Below are 22,565 nucleotides of genomic sequence, written 5' to 3'. Positions count from 1 at the left end.
TATTGTGCACAAGATTCCATGGACAACAATGAAATGAAGGCTCAATTACATTTCCTGGTGGTGTTGATGGGGATATGAAAAGAAGAACATAATAATAAAGCTTAGGAACAGATCATATTCATATGTTTTTGCTACTTAAGGTGTAGGGCAGGGAAAATAAACTTCTATATAAATAAAGGTAAAATGAATGGAGAGAGTGTACCCAACATAATTGTGAAAAATACATTGTTCACATAATTGCAAAAAACACAATTTATATATGTATAACCTGTCTACTATTTGTTATCATAATCCTTTCTGTATGAGTTTGACTTGCAATTGACTTGCAATTAATAACATTTTACATCGATCATTAGGAATTGCATGTGAACAATATAAATGGGAATGATAACTCTCTGAGTGGAGTCTTTCACCAAGATGTATGTAGGTGGGTTCTTCTCTGGCCTTAAATAATTTTTCTCAGATTATGATGTTCTTCAGTGTTAGTGTACCACTAGCCAAAGGGAGAGGGGAAGACAAAAGTGATTTGCTCCTCAAAGCACTCCCTTCTGCTGAATATTCTATAAAGGAAATGCATGACCAATCAATGACTAACTCCACTTCTACTGTGTAATAAGTCTGCAGGGCAGAAGTCCCTTCGCCAAAATCCCTTTATCTACAACTCCAACAACAGTACACAGAGTGCTATCAGTTAGCAGTCTACTCCCAGGGGTGTCAGAGGAACTGACACTCCTGGTTAGGTACAAGGCAAAGACTCCCTGATTGGCACATCAATTGGATTCTTAATCAGGGAATTCATACTTCAATAGGCCAACTTCAATGGCCTGATTGAAGTTGTTACAAACTGTATATAACAATGTTTGATTTGATTTATTATTGTCACATGTATTAGTATGCAGTGAAAAGTATTGTATCTTGCACGCTACACTGACAAAGCATACTGTTCACGGAGAAGGAAAGGAGAGGGTGCAGAATGTAGTGTTATAATCATAGCTAGAGTGTTAGAAAAGAGTTTGAAACCATAGAATGAGAGTAAAAGATAGAATTAGAGGGTATGCTGGGCACAGCTTGCAAGAAGTCACACACACTCTGGTGCCAGATGTATAGTGTTTAATGTAACAGTCTTCTTAAGCTCAGTAACATTGACAGTGCAGGTCAAATTACAGTAATATGGCAGATAGGCGTTTTTGACTTCTAGTTTCCTGCTCTGCACATGGCTCCAATAGTTGTCTACCAGTCCACAGAAAATGTATTTATTTCAAACACTGATAATTCCCACACCACCTGTGACACAGTACTGGTGTCTTTTTGCATTTAGATTTGTAAATTTAAGGTAATCTGTAAACTAGCACATTTTTGTGTTTAACTGCATTGCAGCAGACTTTTCCTGCAACACATAAAATACAATGAAATTTTTTATTACAGATCAAAGAGGACCTCTACAGGTCCTACCCATAAACTCAGGACAGTCCTTCCCTATTACGGGCTTCTTTGACCTTGTCAACCGAATAATGTTCTTTCTTACCTTCAGCTTTGTTCACCTTTATTTCTGTCAGTCCATGTGGATGAATATTGTATGGTCTGCTCGCGAGATTCTTAAAGATGACCTGTATCAGACAGAAAGGACCAACATTTTTAGATGCAGAGTGCAGTTACTGTTAATACTGTCTCCATAAAATGGATGTCAGTGGGAAATGTAAGATGGACTTTGACAATAATACTTGACGACAGCATGCATTTAGAGGCTGATGAAGTTGAGCACTGAGGATTCATGTTGCAAATAATGTTTTGATCGGGATACTTGTTCAATTCTTGTCAATGTGCAGCTTGGTGGGGAAAATGCAGAGATCAGGCGATTGTGGACAGTCCCAATATTGATGGACTTTCCAGCTTGGAGTTGACCGGGTTTTGTTAATGTTGTTAGTTTATGGGGAATACAAGTTGCATCAGGGAGTGATATTGCCAAGGAGGCAATATATCAGATAATGGTACAGTAATGGATATGACTATGTTCTAGAGTTCTGCAGTGAAAAACAAATGGGGAGTGAGATGCATTAAAGTGAGTTACAAAGAGGTGCATATATATATTGAGCAGGTGGTGGGCAAGCATCCGCTTAGCTAGTGCTAGCTGTGTTCTCTTGTACGCAGCTTGCCAAAGGGAGAGTGGGAAATCTGACAGGTCAGTTACCACTGCAGCTCTTTATATCGAGGCACTCTATTAAGGCTGAGAACAGGTGTTATTGAGGCAGCATTACACTGTCCTGGGTACTTCTCTGAGTTTGTGGAGTACAAGTATCAGGAGGATGTCCTCTTCCCTGTAGTTGGTGACAGTGGCCCATTAAATCATCCATTATTATGGAAAGAAGTGGCTGACCAGGTCAATGCCAGCCACATTGCTCTGAGAACATGGCTTTAGTGCAGGAACTTATTGAATGAAATGGCAAGATTGGCCTTCTCATCATATCGCTCTTACTCAATGTTAATCCCTCCACTATTGCTCTCCATGCCTTCAGCTGTCTGACCCAGTGATCGGGGATTCCCTTCTTAAATCTCTCTGCCTCCCTATCTCTCTTTCCTCTTTTAAGACACTCCTTAAAACCTGGATCTTTGACCAAGCTTTTGGCCATCTGACCTAATATCCCCTTATAGAGCTTGATGTCAAATTGTGTTTGATAACACTTCTGTGAAGTGCCTTGAAACCTTTTAACCATGTTAGAGGCAATATGTAAATGCAAGTTTTTGTTGATAACCACGGCAGTTGCACAATGCCCTCTCTCAGGATGCCAGCGCAGCTACATCTTTGTCAACCCCAACCAATGTCTACACCAGTGCCAAAAGGCCAGATGGCCCAAAAATTGCTGTGTGACCATTGTTTGAAGGGAACATTTACATACGAACAACGAGAGGTCATCCATCACGAGCTTTTATTTGCCATGCTGAATCTATGGGAGGGGCAATTTGTTGGAGCACTAGAACAGGTAATATAACAATTAAGCCAAACACTACGGGCTCACATCTGGGTGCTAATTAGTCTAGGCATCTGTGCAAGCCAGGAAAATTATAAATCTTCCTGAAATCCTAGTGCAGTATATTTCTGTATTACCTGCTGACCTTGCAACGTTAGCTGACATGAGACTGATCTTTGGGCAGATGCAAATTATTCAAGGATGGAAGGGCTGGGACAGATGTTAGACCTGACTATTAGTGCAAGGGAGCAGGGATTAATCAATTCTTTAATGAACTGCTGCTAAGGGGTTCTGTCTACTTCTGAGGAATAATGAGATATCACCTTTGACAATAGCATAAAATTTTTTGGATTGAGTATAAAGGGCCCCCAGTCTGATAAGTCAATTGACATTTTAAACAATTATTGCCAAAGCAAACTCACAACCTAAAGAAAATCCAGCCAATCAACTGACTCAAACTGAACATTTTCCATTGAAAAGTATACTTAGCCTGGTCTTGGGAGCTAGCTTAACTTGGACCTGTTTGACCGAATAGTTTATTTCTATACAGTTTATTTCTATGCTGTACCTTCTATGTAATTTTATGTAACTCCCTCAAAGTTGCTTCAAGCCAGACAAAACACAAATTAAAAATTAATTTTGTTAGAAAAACACTAGTGTCACAGTTTCAATTGATAAGTTCCCCAGTAGAATGCTCTATGGCATTACCATTCCTTACTGTTACAAACCATGAGTATATTAGAACAATTTACCTTAAAGCGATCTCCGACCTCTCCACGTAAAACTGGGCCCAGAATTCCCTTTGACGACTCTGGACCCGGTTTGTGTTTTACAACTGTGAAGGTACTGTCTGTATACTCCACGTAAACAGCCTTTTTATACTTCTTCCCAATTCTGTCTGGACCCCTTTCCAGAAACTTGCCTCTTAACTCACTGAAGGGAAAAAAAGGAACATGAAGAGCAAAGATTTGGAGACAAATTTCATCAGCAAGTTGTTCCTCTCATCATAGACCCTGTTAGATAGCTTATTTCTTATTTTTAATGGTTTTTCTGTGCTATCCCTTGTTCATGCTTAATGCCAAACTGCTGAGACATAGACAGAAGTGACCTGTGAGAATGAAGGCCTGCCTACTGATTTTGTCTCTCTTCATATGGAGCAATCGTTTTCCTTTTTTCAATATAATTCACTTTCCATGCTGGGTGATGAGATGTACTAATATAATTAATTAATAGAATAATTTTTATTATCCTAGGTCATTATTGTGCCAACTGTGGCACCTAACACTTCTAATTAACTGAATCTGTGACTGTTTCTCATTTCCACACTGTGGGTGTGTCTGCTCTACATTTCCCCACTGATGTACCAGACCCTGAAGTTGGACATTCTGTACGAGACACCCCCAGAATTCTTGAAGACGCCCTACTGAAGACTTCTTTCAGAAGAAGCTATTACTAGAGATGCTGTTGTAGGAGATGCATCCATTAAATTCAGCTCTACCAGTCTTACTCCTGCAGGAAACATCAGCTTGACAGGCACTTCAAGACACATCAATAAGAGAATGAAGACAGAAGGACTGTACCTGCTCACATAGTCTGGAAGAGTTGGAGCATAATCCCATTCACACTCCACAGCGGCAATATAATAAATCCATTCCATTGACCTAGTTTTGGTAACAGTTGTCCGTGGCAAGTAGTTAATTTTTAGTCGAATGTCCTCCTCATCCTCTTCCCCATATTCATAATTATTGTAATTGACATCTTCCTCCTCTTCCTCCACTTTCCCCGTTCTCCAGATGGAAGCAGTGTCCTCTTCACAGTTTCCCTCGATATTAAAGTAGGCCTTCATTCCAGCTGGTGTAACACACAGCAGCAGAAAAAGAACTTGAGAATTCTTCATGTATCTCTGACACAGCAAACTAAACATTCCCTTTAAACAAATACCCCTATTAAGTGGTGGCACAGTGGTTAGCACTGCTGCCTCACAGCACCAGGGACCCGGATTCAACTCCCAGCTTGGGTCACTATCTGTGTGGAGTTTGCACGTTCTCCCCATGGTCTGCATGGGTTTCCTCCGGGTGCTCCGGTTTCCTCCCACAGTCTGAAAGACATGCATTGACCTGAACAGGCGCCGGAGTGTAGCGACTAGGGGAATTTCACAGTAACTTCATTGCAGTGTTAACGTAAGCCTTACTTGTGACTAATAAATAAACTTTAAAAACAAACCCCATTCACTGTACGTGGATGGATGAATCTCCCTGTGACTTGTGAATGCCTAAAAACTGAAATCATTAGCCTACTTCTATCAGTCAGCCTATATTAGACAATTTAAAGATATGAATTAACCCACTAAGGGCTTCAATGATTAATGTGTGGCACACAAATAGCAGAAGGTTTTGTAAAATAGTCATATTCTTGTTCACAGTCCAAAGTTAAAGTTTATAGATTTTCCTTAATAGATTTTAAACCAGTCTTTCTAATATAAATTTTTAAAAATATATAAATGGATCAAATCTTATGATTTCCAAGCTGCTAAAAACACATGATTGTATTAGAAGCTTGATCCCTGCCACCCCTTTAAACTGACTTTATGGGCTTGACAATAAAGACTGAGGGCCTAGGATTGGTGCTCTGCTTTTGAAAGTGCAATAGAGTAGGACTTTGACCCCTATGCTAAATCCTAAGAGTAAGCTCATTTCAAATAATTGGAGCACACAGTCCATACCTTTTGTCATAGCGCAGGGTTACTCCATCCAAAGATATGGGTGGCATGGGGGAATAGTGGTTAGCACTGCTACCTCACAGTGCCAGGGACCTGGGAGTGATTCTGGACTTGGGGGACTGTCTGTGTGGAGTTTGCACATGCTCCCTGTGTCTGTGTTGGGTTTCCTCCGGGTGCTCTGGTTTCCTCCCTCAGTCCAAAGATGTGTAGGTTAGGTGGATTGACCATATTAAATGCGTGGGGTTATGGGGATAGGGAAGGGATGTTGGGCCCGAGTGAGATGCTCTTTAAGCACTTTTAGGCACTGTGTCAGAGATAGAGTAAAGAACCTTTCACTCTGTCTTGATTGCTATAATTCTAGCAACAGAAGAGCAGCTGTATAGCATTTCCATTTCCTGAATTTTTATGATATCTAAGTGAAAGTACTGTGAGCAGTTATGGGATAGTTTGGTAGGTGGCCTCAAACTCATTTCATGTAGGATCTGGTCTTAAATATAGATTTCCATTTAATTCTTCTGAGTGGCAATTAGACTGGTGTGTCAAGGCTGAAGGGATAGTGTACGTTGAAAATCAAGCCCTGTTTTTTTAAAGACAAGAATTTTAAATTCTACAATCCTTTACAAGAAGTCATAATGGTGAGCATTTTACATACTGGTTTCACATTCCTGACATTGTCATCACAGTATAATCTTGCTGTCACTCTTACCTTGTTGATGGTTAGGGTTTTGACAACTCAGTAACCATTTGCTCTCATGACTTGGGATCATTTCCGCAGTCACAAATGCTGTTGGAGCCAATTCAACTGAGACAACTCTGTGGTCACGTACTAGAAGCCCAAATCCATTGAAGTAAATGGAGTACAGCTCTGGGGTGGAGCCCATTGCTATTAAATGCCAGCTGACGACTTTGGTTTTGCAAATATTCAGATCTGACAAGGAATAATACTGGAGTGATAAATGTCTTTTGAAAGAGAGATTTTAATGGAGTCAAGTCTTATGCATCATATTTGCTAAAGAGACGAATTCCACACCAAAGACTTGAGAGCTGAGTTCAGTCTATATCAAATAAACCAAAACACACTGAAAGTGAGACTGAAGTTCAAATTTTTCCAACATCTATTTCCAGCCACAAGGCCAAACAGAATCCGTACTAATACTCCGAGTGCTCCGGTTTCCTCCCACAGTCTGAAAGACATGCTGGTTAGGTGCATTGACCCAAACAGGCGCCGAAGTGTGGCGACTAGGGGAATTTCACAGTAACTTCATTGCAGTGTTAATGTAAGCCTTACTTGTGACTAATAAATAAACTTAACTTAGTGAGTCCTATTTAATTTTGAATTGTTTCTGAAATCCTAGCTAATAGTATTTCCCCCCTCTCTTTCCTTCCTGGAATGATGTCACCTCACAGTGCTCCTATTTTACCATTGAAATGATATAGAAATTTCTATAGAACCATAGAATCCTGACAGTGCAGAAGGAGGTCATTCAGCCCATCGAGACTGCACTGACTCTCCGAAAGGTCATTGTACCTAGACTCACCCCCACCTTATCCTCTATCGCCCTATCCCCGTAACCCTGAGCATTTACCATGGCTAATCCACCTAGCCTATACACCTTTGGCACAATGGTTAGCACTGCTGCCTCACAGCGGCAGGGACCGAGCTTCAATTCCCAGCTTGGGTCACTGTCTGTGTGGAGTCCGCACGTTCTCCCCGTGTCTGCATGGGTTTCCTTCGGGTGCCCCGGTTTCCTCCCATAAGTCTGAAAGGCGTGCTGGTTAGGCGCATCGGCCATGCTAAATTCTCCCTCAATGTATCCGAACAGGTGCCAGAGTGTGGCGGCTAGGGGATTTTCACAGTAACTTCATTGCAGTGTTAATGTAAACCTACGTGTGACACTAATAAATAACCTTAATCTTAACTTTGGACACTGAGGGGAAATTTAGCACATCCAATCCACCTAACCTGTATACCTTTGGACCTGCTTTTGTTACCAGTAGAATTATTTTAGTGAGCTCATTAAATCACTGAGGTGATTTCAGGGTAAAAGCCAGCTGAATTATTTTACAGCATGGAAACAGGACCTGCAGCCCAACTTGCCCATGCCGCCCCTTTTTTAACCCATAAACTAGTTCCAGTTGCCCATGTTTGGCCCATATCCCTCGATACCCATCTTACCCATGTAACTATCCAAATGTTTTTTAAAAGACAAAATTTTACCCGCCTCTACTACTACCTCTGGCAGCTTGTCCCAGACACTCATGATGCTCTGTGTGAAAAAATTGCCACTCTGGACCTTTTTGTATCTCTCCCCTCTCACCTTAAACCTATGCCCTCTAGTTTTAGACTCCCCTACCTTTGGGAAAATATATTAACTATCTAGCTGATCTATGCCCCTGATTATTTTATAGACCTCGATAAGATCACCCCTAAGCCTCCTACACTCCAAGAAAAAAGTCCCAGTCTATCCAGCCTCTCCTTATAACTCAAACCATGAAGTCCCGGTAGCATCCTAGTAAATCTTTTCTGCGCTCTTTCTAGTTTAATAATATCCTTTCTATAATAGGGTGACCAGAACTGTACACAATATTCCAAGTGTGGCCTTACCGATGTCTTGTACAACTTCATCAATACATCCCAACTCCTGTATTCAATATTCTGATCAATGAAACCAAGCATGCCAAATGCCTTCTTCATCACTCTGTCCACCTACGACTCCACTTTCAATGAGCTATGAACCTGTACCCCTAGATCTCTTTGTTCTATAACTCTTCCCAGTGCCCTACCATTAATGAGTAAGTCCTGCCTTGGTTCGATCAACCAAAATGCATCGCCTCGCATTTATCTAAATTAAACTCCATCTGCCATTTGTCAGCCCACTGACCCAATTGATCAAAATCCCATTGCAATCCTAGATAACCTTCTTCACTGTCCACTATGCCATCAATCTTGGTGTCATCTGCAAACTTACTAACCATGCCTACTAAATTCTCATCCAAATCATTAATATAAACGCCAAATAACAATGGACCCATCACCGATCCCTGAGGCACACCATTGGTCACAGGCCTCCAGTTTGAAAAACAACCCTCGACAACCACCCTCTGGCTTTTGTTGTCAAGCCAACTTTGTATCCATTTGGCTACCTCACCCTGGATCCCGTGAGATTTAGCCTTATGCAACAACCTACTACGTGGTGCCTTGGAGAAACCTTACAACTTTAATCCAAGAAGCTATGGTTATTACCTCATGGCATAAACTAATTAAACTATCAAAGTCTAAAGAGTTTTGAACACCAATCTGTCATTTTCCCCAACCTCCATCTCCTTTTCAAGACTATATTGATTAGGTATGCCCAAATTTTATGTGTCCGTGGGCTGCTTAGGTGCAACATGAGACACGTAGCAGGGCGGCACGGTAGCACAGTGGTTAGCACTGCTGCTTCACAGCTCCAGAGTCCTGGGTTCGATTTCCGGCTTGGGTCACTGTCTGTGTGGAGTTTGCACATTCTCCTCGTGTCTGCGTGGGTTTCCTCCGGGTGCTCCGGTTTCCTCCCACAGTCCAAAGATGTGCGGGTTAGGTTGATTGGCCATGCTAAAATTGCCCCTTAGTGTCCGGAGATGCGTAGGTTAGAGGGATTAGCGGGTAATATGTGTAGGGATATGGGAGTAGGGCCTGGGTGGGATTGTGGTCGGTGCAGACTTGATGGGCCGAATGGCCTGTTTCTGCACTGTAGGGTTTCTATGATTCTATGAACGTATACAAAAGATAAATTCAGGTTCCCAATAATTTGCAGGTTATGACAAGTTTACAATACTAATAGATATTCATATTTGGAATGAATGTTCAGAACAGGTCCGTTAAACAGGAAACCCAGTTGACGATGGCAGGACCAGAAGATCCCGCCCTTGGCCAATGGTGGGCTGGCTCCGCCACCATGAAACATGTGGTGAGGATGCGTGGAAAATCCTACCCTCGGTCTAATTTTAAGATAATGCCCTCTTTTTCTGGATTCCTCCACCAGAAACACTTTATAAAATACTTCACTCTTCTTAGAACCTCAATTAGATCATCCCACTGCCAAACTAAGTTTGGACAACTTGTTCGCTTAATTTAACTCTCCAACCCAAGAATTGTTCTGGTGAATGTGCCCTCTGCTTCCTCAAGCTCAACATACTGTTCCCCGAGATAGGGTGCCCAAAACTGCATGTGGGAATCCAAATGGGACCTGACCAAAGCTCTGTACAACTTATATCACGTCCAACACAGTTGTGATAAAGGCCAATATTTCATTAGACTTTTTGATTACTTCTTTTGTTTGATTGTAATTTCACACATTAATAAAAATCTGGCACCATGAGCAACTAAACCCCAGCTTTGAGAAATGTGTCTGTACCCACCTGGTAAGGAAACGTTGACGTAGCCATTTATTGAGTACATTCGCCCATTGACTTTCTGAGGGCCAGGAATTCTGTATCTGATCCTGTCTGTTTCAAGGTACATGCTTTTACTTTCATCAATGATTGAGAACAAAAGCACAAACTCCTGTCGATTGATTTGCTTTCCAAGTTCACTTAGAGTCCCTGAAGTGACAATGTTTACAATTTGGAAATTATATTTTTATTTAAAATAAAAAAATCTTTTAACTGAAAATGCAGATTTCATTCATTTGTAGAAAAATATTCCATAATGGGGGACTGAAGAAGGAAAATCCTAGAAAGTTAGAGAAAATCTAATAGGTTAGTGAAGATTTTAAATCATTAGATATTTAAGGCATGACAGAACTACCAGCATTGAAGTAAATGAGTTATAGAGTAAGAGATTTAAACAAGTGGTAATGATTTATAAAAGATATGCTGATATTTCGAATGTATTTTATGAAATCATCGTTCGCTTTAGCCAAAGGCAAGTTACCACGAGGCATGCTGGTCAAGGGCACAAGGACAGACACCACATTCTAAAGGAGCAATGAGACCTTAGAAATGTGCAAGTTTTATCTGCAAGGTTTCTAATGGTAGAACACTTAAGGCAACTTTATGAATAGGGCTTATTCATTGTCCAGATAAGACAGATGCTTTCCAAATGTGGGAATGCGCGTTCATCTGGTTTGGCTGATGTTGTGGAATTAGCTAGGGGGAACCTTGCCTCTAAAAAAGTAAGGAGGTGTGGGATAGAGGGAAAGTTGGCAGATTGGATAGGTAACTGGCTATCTGATCGAAGACAGAGGGTGGTGGTGGATGGAAAATTTTCGGATTGGAGGCAGGTTGCTAGCGGAGTGCCACAGGGATCAGTTCTTTGTCCTCTGCTCTTTGAGATTTTTATTAATGACTTAGAGGAGGGGGCTGAAGGGTGGATCAGTAAATTTGCTGATGACACCAAGATTGGTGGAGTAGTGGATGAGGTGGAGGGCTGTTGTAGGCTGCAAAGAGACATAGATAGGATGCAAAGCTGGGCTGAAAAATGGCAAATGGAGTTTAACCCTGATAAATGTGAGGTGATTCATTTTGGTAGGACAAATTTAAATGTGGATTACAGGGTCAAAGGTAGGGTTCTGAAGACTGTGGAGGAACAGAGAGATCTTGGGGTCCATATCCACAGATCTCTAAAGGTTGCCACTCAAGTGGATAGAGCTGAGAAGAAGGCCTATAGTGTGTTAGCTTTTATTAACAGGAGGTTGGAGTTTAAGAGCCGTGGGGTTATGCTGCAACTGTACAGGACCTTGGTGAGGCCACATTTGGAATATTGTGTGCAGTTCTGGTCACCTCACTATAAGAAGGATGTGGAAGCGTTGGAAAGAGTGCAGAGGAGATTTACCAGGATGCTGCCTGGTTTGGAGGGTAGGTCTTATGAGGAAAGGTTGAGGGAGCTAGGGCTGTTCTCTCTGGAGCGGAGGAGGCTGAGGGGAGACTTAATAGAGGTTTATAAAATGATGAAGGGGATAGAGAGAGTGAACGTTCAAAGACTATTTCCTTGGGTGGATGGAGCTATTACAAGGGGGCATAACTATAGGGTTCGTGGTGGGAGATATAGGAAGGATATCAGAGGTAGGTTCTTTACGCAGAGAGTGGTTGGGGTGTGGAATGGACTGCCTGCAGTGATAGTGGAGTCAAACACTTTAGGAACATTTAAGTGGTTATTGGATAGGCACATGGAGCACACCAGGATGATAGGGAGTGGGATAGCTTGATCTTGGTTTCAGGTAAAGCTCGGCACAACATCGTGGGCCGAAGGGCCTGTTCTGTGCTGCACTGTTCTATGTTCTAACCTTTGAGATCAGGCGTCTGGGGTTGCTAAGCGACAGGGGAAGTGGGGTTAGCCAAGCCAGAAGTTAGCTTCAGGATTCTATGGACTAATAAAATTCCATTATGCCAGAAGCTGAGATGCGATTGGCTAAAGTATATGACAGGTGTTATTAATGACTTTTATGAATTGAAGGTGATTGCTTTAAAGCTAATGAAAGGCGGGTAAATCTGATAAGTAAAGTCTATAATTGATCTGTTTTGAATTGTACATGGCAGAATTCATTGGAGAGGTCTGGCTGCTCCATCTTTGGAAGAGCTCGACCCTTTGGTGATTTCCCCTAGCAGCTGCTGGTCAAATAAGTTACATCTTTAAACTGAGACACTGGCTTTCCTGAGTCTTTGTATTGTCTGGAGTTTCTGATGTTACCTGGTCACCTTGCAAAACCCCGTTACAGGGACCATGCCCATTACCTAGTTACCTCTGCTAGAATTTTGCCAATGGCTTGGTGGATGGTGGGTGGGCTGCCTGTCTTTAGGCCACCTGGCTGTGGCACTGGAGGGTATGGCACTCTCTTGTACTGGTGCCCTTGCTGAATGGAGATATTACTGAATGAGAATCACCATCCCTGCTTGTCCCCCATCCCTGCCTTCCCTATCGCAGACCTCCACCTCCCTTGCCTAGGCCCGCCAGACCAGTCTCAATGAAACTGGTACACTTATCATTCAGTCCAGTCACTCCCATGGCTGCCTTTCAAGGACTGACTACAGACCCAACAGTGGTAATCACTCCAAAGGTGCTGCTTAGTCAGGAGAGCTGACAAGCAGGGAGCTCTGGGAAATGGTGCATCCTCCTGAATGGGGTTGGAAGCTACAACCTCAGGTGGTTAGCAGTCTGATAACTGTAATCTCTGGTCCTTACTTCCCTGTCTAGAGAAGGTGGGTTCACCCCCAAGTCTTCCACCAGGGGACAATGCCACTGCCTCCACAAAAAAATCCAGCATTAGTCCTGCACCTAATTCACACTCACCTTGCTTACATACAAGCATTGCTCCAATTAATCCTGAGTTGAAATCCCTCACAGGATCCACACGTGAAGAATAGGTGTAGGTAAGACAATTGGAATCACCATTCATTGGGCCAAGATTCTCAGTTATTTCCCAGACATATACGTATTCACCTTTGGGTGCCACAATGTCATCTTTCTTCTCGGGCATGGGTGTGTGGTCATTGTATGAAGCGCCTTAGTACAGAATGTTCTTAATTAATAACAACTCACAAAAAGGTATAAGGGAAATGTCGAGGAAAGTAATTGTAATGATCTCTTTGTTAATGTTAGGCAAAATGTCCATAAGTATGTCCATAAACTGTCAAATATATTATTTGTTAAATATTTGGTTAATTACTATGCACAATGGTTTATGATATATATATTGATAAATATTAAGAATTGTGCGCTAACTTAAACCATCTGATTGTAATGATCTGACTTGACCTTTACGAACTAATCTTCATTTAGCTTTAGCTCCAATCTTACTATGAAGAAGAAACATGTTTACGACCACTGTGGCAATTAATAGACTTGTTTGTTTTTTAATGAATTTCATTGTCATTGAGCCTCAAGGGACTGTGAAGAAGACAAAAGAATAGCACTAGAATTTCTGTCTCATATGGGGAGTGAGGTAATGATTTTGTTTGCTGGTGGTCCACTAGAGTAGGTGCATTTATATTCCCTAACTGAATGGAGGTTAATCTGCATTCTTTCTTACAGCACTTAGAAAGGCTATGGTTCTGCATGTTTTATCCATTCATTTAACTTGAAATCAGGTAGACTTTTCTTAGCAATGCAGTGGCAAAGAGGTACATCCATGTTTCTGCTATTAGTATGGTAGGTGCTCAATTTCTAGGGTATTCTGATCCAATCTAATCAGTCTAATGGCGTCGGCTTTAGGCTTCATAGATTCAATAACATTGGCATTGTGCATTCTCTTTTCATGTCTTTACTCTGTTAAGGTGTGTGTACACAGACAGCGATTTCTGAGTAATCACTCTGTTCTGGCATTAGGGTATTAAGGCTTAACATGTAATTGCATAGGGTTTATCTGTGCTTGTTAATGTTCACATATTTGCCACTCTGGACAAAGCCACATTGGCACCTCTTCTCAGTGTCAGCTTTGTTCAGAATTAGGAGGCTATGGGTTCAAGGTCAACACCAAAACTTGAACATAAACTCTTCAGTACATGAAGGTGAAGGCTTGAATATTTTTAGCAGCACTATCTGATAATAATGAAGTGAGTCTAACGTGTTACCACAGAATTGACACTTTGTCATTCCCTATGTATTACTTTTTAAATTCATTTATGGCATTTCTTGCTAGGCCAGCATTTATTGTCTATTCTGAGTTGCCCTTGAGAAGGTTTTGGTGAGTTGCCTTCTTTAACCACTGCAATCCCTGAGGTATAGATAAACCCACAGTGCTGTTAGGGGGGGAGTTCCAGTATTTTGACTTAGCGACAGTGAAGGCACAACAATAGATTTCCAAATCAGGATGATGGGTGACTTGGATGGGAACCTCCAGGTGGTGGTGTTTCCTGGTATCAGCTACTCTTGTCCTTCTAGGTGGTAATGGTCATGGGTTTGGAAGGTGCCGCCCAAGGGACCTTAGTGAGTTCATGCAGTGCATCTTGTAGATGGTACACATTGCTGCTGCAGTTTGTTGATGGTGAAGGGATTGAATGTTTATGGAAGGGATAGCAATCAAGCGGGTTGCTTTGTCCTGGATGGTGTCAAGCTTCTTGAGTATTGTTGGAGCTACACTCATCCTGGCAAGTGATGAGTATCATACTACACTCCTGACTTGTGCCTTGTAGATGGTGGACAGGCTTTGGGGAGTCAGGAGGTGAGTTACCTGCTGCAGGATTCTTTGTCTTTGTTTTGCTCTGGGAGCCATGGTATTGATATGGCTAGTCCAGTTCAGTTTCTGGTTAATGGTAACCCTCAGGATGTTGATCGTGGGCTATTACTACTTATCATGAAGAAAGTGCAAAATGAGTTTTGCAGCAATGTCTCTTGTTGATTTTCACATTTAAGTATGTTAGTGAACAGAGATATATAACAAATATTCATTTTAAGGGCATTTTTCTGTGCTATATACCTCTATGACTCTATGGTAATACAATATGTTAATATACAATTATTATTATAGTTATTTTGCTAATTACCACAAAGCTTGTCAATTAATTATAGCTGTGTTGGACTCACCTTCAGACATTTTCCAGTAGGATATCCCAAATGGGTGAATGCTGTAAGGCCGTGAGGCTAGGTTCTTAAAGTGGATTATCACTTTGTCATTAACTTCTGCTCTGATTGTGGGACCGAGGATACCTAGGAGATACAGTAATCTGTGAGGCATTTACTTCTAGTATAGTAGTGTTATGATGCAGAGGTTAATCCCCTTTACCTCACTTCGTAATCTGGCAAAATGTTTGGGAAGGTGTTAACTGTTCTATATTAATATTCAGAGGTTTATTAATATAAAGACCCGACACTTGCTTTAAGTGAATGAGCAACAAGTTATTTTATTTAACCAACCCTGAACCTTTAACTAAATCAGTAAAATATCAATTAAAGGAAGGTTTGACTGTAATGCTGTTCAAATAAATACAAGGAACATTCATTTACCAAAACAGTAATAACAGAATTTTAGTCATTCTCAAAGACTATACAACCAGGCTTGATGGCTTTCAGAAAAGATTTGGAGTCTTCTGTAGTTGTCCGTTGTCTGTAAGCACTGCCTGATTTGGTACTTTTCGCTGGTTAAATGGTGAGTTCTCTGAAGATATATCTGATGCTGGCAGGGTTAAGAAATGTTTCAGTTGATCTAACTGCCCTTAACTGCTTCAGTTAACCTGGCTCTGGTTCTAGAGATATTATTCTGAGATGGTTGTTGCTCTGGCCTTTATACTTGCAATGACCTTGCAATTTTCTTACACCATGATTGGTCTGAGGATGTCAACAACAGCAAATTCAAATCTGATAGGCTCTTAATAGCTGATTGCCTTTTTTAAACTGATAGGCTATTAAAATGCAAGAGTGTTACCAAGGCAACCCTGATGCTTGGTCCTAGAAACAAATGTGGCAACTGTGTGTACTCTGCATCCAAGCACTGAATGCAAAACCAGCTTTTAAAGGGACCACACACCGTTTTCTTTCCCTCTAGCAGTTTTACAGTTCTTTACACACATGCTTTACATCCTTATGCACTCAACTTCACAACAATAGGATGACAAAATATATATTTAAATTTTTGTATTTTATTAAGCTCTCGTCGATAACTGAAGGTGGAGTAGAAATCCCGTATTTTTTCTGGTCCTTTTCATTCACAGGACAACATCCAACATTCGTCATGAATTTAGGTCAAAAGAATAAGCAGAAAGGACTCAGTAAGTATTCTGTCACATTACCCAGTGCCTTTAACTAAATAAAACCTTTAATATACCAAATGTTGTCCTATGAGCTCTAGTTAAATAAAATATGCTCTTGGTATCACGATGGACATGTCAGGAAGGTGCTGATACAGACTACAAAGACCAGGGTAGCAGAAATCCAGACAATGAAAGATCAGAAATCTAATGTGGGGCACAGAGCAATTATTTGGGATCTATGACTTTGTTTTACAGCCTATTACTCATTGTGCAGTAGAATTTTCCAGACATTATTGCAAGTTTTTCTCACTGTCACCTTTTCTGAACTCTTCCGAAAATAACCAATAAATTACCTAACAGATCACTTATCTCCAGTGACAGAACTGTCCTCCCGCTCTGAGTCACAAACCCAGATTAATTAAGGGGATCATTGTCCAAGTCCAAAACAAAGAGGAAGGATTTCTCAGTAGGATAATAGCCATCTATCAAACTCATCAGGGACCTGTCTCCTCAGGAACTCCAGGATAAGTTGAAGATGAACTTTGGAGGCCTCTGGATCGAAGTGTGGATTTTCATATTTTTCCAAGAGTTCCGATGTAACAGTTACAAAGAAAGCAAAGACAGAATTAGTTGGTCCAGCCACACTCCTGGGAGGCTCCTTGAGTCTGACATTTCATTGTACTACTGTTTTCAAATTGAATTATTTGGCATTTCCCCTAAAGGATTGGATATGCAATTAGCTGAGTTAACGAAAGTCGGCCTGGTACCAGCTAGGGTATTGCAATTGGCCTCAGCACCCATGGACAATGGAGTCAAAAATGAGCGTGGGTTCTCTCTCCTGATTAATATCAAGTGACCCACAGAATACACAGGTCTGGGGTCATCTATAATGCCCTTCATGTTTGATTAATCAGTGACAATTGTTATCTAGGTTTAGAAAATGGGCACTTGGGTAGGCTATTAGAGGGCACACCGCACATATTGAACCATATCCCAGTAAAAGTCGACACATTCAGGACAGGCTGAGAAATAAGGGTCAAACGTTGAAAGGAAAAGAGTCTTGACATCAATTCCAGGCAACTGTATAGACAGAAATATAATTCACATAAAAAAAAGTCATACAGTGGCCCTTCATGACATTTTCCAGCAAAAACTGAGATGCGTGGTTGAGTTGTTTTGTTTGTTTTTTCTGGCCATTCCGAGAGGAAATGCTGTCAGTTTATGGATATGCTGGATAATTGACTGTGAATAGCATGAGACCCGAGCTGTTTTACTTGGCAATAGCATCCATAAAGAGCCGAGTCAAAGTAGATTATGAGAGAAGGGAAGAGGTCACACTTAGGCCATGTGCTTTGAAGATTTCCGAGTGCATATGATAGATCAGCGTATTTCATGCTTCTCTTCGATAGAAGTAATTTTTACAGACTTACACTTGCTAGATATACAGTAAATTCTGAAATACTACTGAAAACAAACTACTGTTGAAGAAACCTCACATTGAATTGAGGACCCAAACAAACAATGACAGAAAAATCTGTGCAGTGCCACGGCACAAATACATTGGGACAATTGCACTGCCATGCAGATTTGGAAGTCTGACTTCTGCTGCTCAATTACTGATTTCAGTTAAATTACTGAAAGAGGTTCAGGAGAATATTTTTTTTCCCTGGGGGGAGAGTAAGAAATGCTAGAGGGAAAGTTGTTCTCTGCCTGTAATCCATATCTTCTGCTGAATAGTTAAGAGCTGTCTTTATGGAACTTGAGGGCACGTTCCTTTTATGGTGATCTGGCCCCTGTAAAGGGTGAGCTCCTGAAAAGGTTACATGACCCAGGCTGACCAATGAGGAACTGAATTGGGATTTGACTTCAACATGTCTGGACTTGTTCCAACAGTTAGGCCATGGAGGCATGACTCTAAGCATCAAATCTGCATTCCTCTGGAAATAGCTATTACTGTTAATAAACATTCTTTGTTAGTTAATAACTGGTGGAGCCAAGTTACTACATTTTGTGCTGAAGTAAAAAGCAGCAAGTGTGCTTGGAACATAGTCAGCATAGAAGCTGGTCCAGTCAAAGTCAAGCTTTTAAAGTGAAAAAGAGCTGCAAAGGTGCCTGTATTGGAAGAATGGATCGCTTTTACTCCTCTGCAGAGGAATGGGTACAGTACATTGAGCATTTAGAGTGTTTTTCAAAGCCAAAGGAATTGAAGAGGGAAAGAGGAAGATATTACTAAGCGTGTGTGGAACCCAAACCTATAATTTGATCTATAGCTTTACGTCCCCAAACACGCCCGATGCAAGCTCCTTTACAGAAATTAAACAGTTGGTAAAAGGTCACTACCACCCACCAAGCCCTCCGTAATTTTATAGCAATTTAGTTCTAATTCAATGGGGAGAGACCCGGGATGACATTCTGGCACATATAGCAAGGATCAAGAAAATTGTGGAATATTGTGACTTCGGGACATTAAATGAGGTGCTGAGGGATTGATTGGTTTGTGGAGTAAATGATGAGGCAATACAAAGAAAGTTGCTGGCAGAAACTGGAATTGATTTTAAAAAGATGTTGGGAATAGCGTTAGCCAGGGACAGCAACTGAGCCAGTTCCACATTTTCACCACATTCTGGATACAGAAATTCCTTCTGAATTCACTTTTTGATTTCTTGATCACTAATTTAAATTGTTGACTTCTAATTTTGCTCTTCCCATGAAATGGAAAAGTTATCCCTGTGCCAACTCTTTCACTACCTTTCTTATTTTTAAAAGCTTCTATCAGGTCACCCAACCGTCTTCTTCTTCCAAGAGAAAACAAAACCAGACGATTCAATGCTTCCTGATATAACTTTGTAATTCTTAGTTCATCCTTGTAAACCCACCTCGTGTGCATCCATATTCTATTTATAACGTTCTTCTTATGAACAGGGTGATCAGGATTATACACAATACGCCAAGTGTGGTCTAACCAATGTTTCAACCAAATTCAGCATAACCTTTTTTTTCAATTCTAATCCTTTAGAAATAAGCTCTCATGCTTGATTTACATTTATTTTGGTATTTTTGACCCATATCACAACTTTAATTATTTGTCTATTTGAAATCGCTAATTCATTTGCTATAGTATTTAGATTCTTTCAGGCAAGCTGTGACCTTCCTACTTTTCTTACCAAAATGCAATGCCTCACCCATAGCTATGTTGAAATTAATTTGTCAACTATATGCCTATCCTGAAAGTTTATTAATATTGTCTTTTAATTTGATATAGTATTCAGTATTGACGAGCCCTCCCAATTTGGTGTCACCTGCAAATTGGAATCAAGAACTGGATTTCTAAAAGTCTAATTCATTAATACAAATTGTGAATAATTGTGATCACAGCACAGCATATGTTCTACTGTCACCACTCTGAAAGCTTCTCCATACCTCAACTCTCTGCACCGTCTTGTAGCCAGCTAATTATCCATTCTGCTCATTGTATCATCTGCCCAGATCTTAGTCATGCAAGATGTGATCTTATTTTTCTTACCAAAATGAAATACCTCACCTTTGGCTATGCTGAAATTAATTTGCCAATTACATGCTTATTCTGCAAGATGTCATATTAAATGATATCTTGTCATAGGTCTTTTGGAAATCTAGATATATTATGTCTACCAGATTACCCTTCTCTACTCTGTTACCTCTTCAAATAATTCAATGAGGTTGGTCAAGCAAGACTTTACCTTTTGAAATCAATTTTAATTATTCACTACTACATTTTTTGGCTTTGAGTGCCACAAAATTAGGCTGCTCATATTTGCAGTGCTACAGGTGCCATTGTTGTTCTACAGTGATGTCTTCAGCATACTTCTGCTGTGAGTCGTGCTCGATGCGATTGTGGATAGGGCATAAGTATGGGTACAGGAAGCCTGCCCCAGAATATGCAGAGTAGGTAGTTTGTGATTTCAATCAGTGTGTACCATTGGATTGATGATAGCACTGCTGCACTATAGCTGGGTCAAAATCCTGGTAACTCCCTTCCTAATAGTTCCGTGGGTGTATCTACACAATATGGACTGCAGCAGTACAGGAAGTTGGCTCATCACTACCCTCTCAAGGGCAATTATTGCTGACCTAGCCTAGCCAGCAATGCCCACAGCCTGTGAATGAATCAATACGTGTATTCAAAGAGACACTTGGTTTAATGAAGGGAGTTCAAGTGAAACTCAAGATAATGGCTGATAGTCAACCAAAAAACATCTCAAAACAAGAGTGGTGCCATTTGCAATCCATCCCAAGGTCGAAGAAGAATTAGTATGCCTTGTTAATACTTGTGTGCTAAAGCCGGTTACAATGAGTGACTGGGCTACCTCCATTGTACCTGTCATTAAACCAAATAGATCAGTTTGTTTTTGTGGTAATTTTAAAACCATCATAAATCCGGTGTTGTGTGCTGATCAATACCTACTTGGTTTGCTGGGTTGTCAGGTGAGCAGAAATTCAGCAAGATTGATCTTTCACAAGCATATTTACAGATGAATGTAGCCTCTGAATCTCAACCATTGCTTAACATTGTTACTCATAAGGTCTTTTTCATGATAAAAGATTGCCATTTGGAATAACATCCGCACAGGCCTATTCCAATGATCAATGGCTCAGATTTTAAGTGGCTTCTCTGGTGTACAATTTTACCTGGATGACATTGTAATTACAGGCTCCAGTGAACAGGGCACCTGAATAATTTAGAAGCAACATTAGAACACCTTCAAGCAGATAGTCTGCGTCACAAACAAAAAGTGTGACTTTTTCCAGGTGTCAGTCCAGTATTTGGGTCAAGTTATTTAGAGTAAAGGCCGACATAAAGCTCCTAAAAAGATGGATGCTTTTTTAGAAGCACCACTCCTAATAAATCTGACGCAATTAAGGCCCTTTTTAGGATTAGTAAATTATGACAAACTTATTCATAATTTAGCTACATTATTGAAGGCATTATGTAATTTATTATGTAAGAAACAGTCATGAGACTAGACAACAGAATGCGAGAAAGCATACAAGGATGTCAAAGATGCTTTGCAGAAGTTTGAAGTATTGGTTCATTTTAATCCAAAGCTACCATTACTCCTTGCTAATAGATCATTTGCCTGTGACAGCTTCTCAAATCCAGAGACATACTAAAAATGATCCCTCAATGGAGAAGGTAATGGATATGGGATTGAAAGGAGCAAAAGGAATTTGATGATCAGCCATGATCAGCGGGCTCGAAGAGCCAAATGGCCTACTCCTGCTCTAGTTTCTATGCTAATAGCTGGAATGCATCGTCTGCATCCTGATTTGAAACATAATGTCAAGAAAGCTTGAGTTGACTGTTTAAGGTGGGTGTATATTGCGGGGAATCCAAGTGATCATTGCTCCTAGTCTGTGTGGAAGAGTTCTTGAACAGCTACACGAAGGACATCCTGGTGTAATCCTGATGAAGGAATTAGTATGTAGTTAGTTTTGGTGTCTGGGTCTGGATACTCAGATTGAAGAGAAAGTGGAACAATGTCAATCCTGTGCACGAATAAATACACCACCGCTATCTCCTTTACACGCATGGGAATGGCCTAAAATGCCATGGCAACGATTTCATGTAGATTTTGCTGGTCTGTTTGAGGGTTACACATTCTTAGTGATAATTAAACTAATATTACATCTGAACAAACCACTGAAAAAAACTGACAAAATCCTTGCAAGATTTGGTAAACACAAGAACAGATTGGCAGCAATAATGTTCACCGTTTACTTCACAAGAGTTTGGGGATTATCTCGAAGTAAATGGTATTCAACAGATAAAATCCACACTTTATCATCCATCAATCAGTAGATTATCTGAAAGATTCGTACCATCCTTGAAACATATCACATTGTGTGAATAGCTGTTTGGCATCTTATAGAAAGACTATTCATGCAAGTACCCAAAGTTCGCCCGCATTACTACTCAAAGAGAAAGTTGAGAATTGCGTTTGATTTGAGGGTTGGTACCTCCAGAAATTTCAGAGGAAGTAGAACGTTAACAACAATCTCAAATTGCTGGATGAGAAGTGAGGGCAAAACAGCACTCATTTCACTCCAGGATGGTGGGTTGTCTCCCTGGTGCCAGGGTCAAGGACATCTCTGAGCAGTTGCAGGACATTCTTAAGAGGGGAGGGTGAGCAGCCAGAGGTCATTGTACATGTTGGTACCAACAACATAGATAGGAAAAG

General features: G+C 40.7%; 1 protein-coding gene across 2 annotated transcripts in view; it reads right to left on the bottom strand.

Annotated features, from left to right (window-relative positions):
• f8 (coagulation factor VIII, procoagulant component) overlaps window positions 1–22,565 on the bottom strand; it is a 75,129-nt gene that overhangs the window by 35,113 nt on the left and 17,451 nt on the right. For both annotated transcript variants that reach the window (XM_078210386.1, XM_078210387.1), the window contains exons 3-9: window positions 15,185–15,307; window positions 12,953–13,165; window positions 10,084–10,266; window positions 6,392–6,613; window positions 4,547–4,817; window positions 3,719–3,899; window positions 1,526–1,607 (exon numbers count right to left, since the gene is read on the bottom strand). In XM_078210386.1, the coding sequence (XP_078066512.1) occupies window positions 1,526–1,607; window positions 3,719–3,899; window positions 4,547–4,817; window positions 6,392–6,613; window positions 10,084–10,266; window positions 12,953–13,165; window positions 15,185–15,307 (1,275 nt within the window). The remainder of the gene's footprint in view (window positions 1–1,525; window positions 1,608–3,718; window positions 3,900–4,546; window positions 4,818–6,391; window positions 6,614–10,083; window positions 10,267–12,952; window positions 13,166–15,184; window positions 15,308–22,565) is intronic.

Source organism: Mustelus asterias, chromosome 4 (genome assembly GCF_964213995.1).
Source record: "Mustelus asterias chromosome 4, sMusAst1.hap1.1, whole genome shotgun sequence".
NCBI classification, from domain to species: domain Eukaryota; kingdom Metazoa; phylum Chordata; class Chondrichthyes; order Carcharhiniformes; family Triakidae; genus Mustelus; species Mustelus asterias.
Note: the sequence above shows the minus strand (reverse complement) of the source record. Positions and strands in the feature narration are given on the sequence as shown.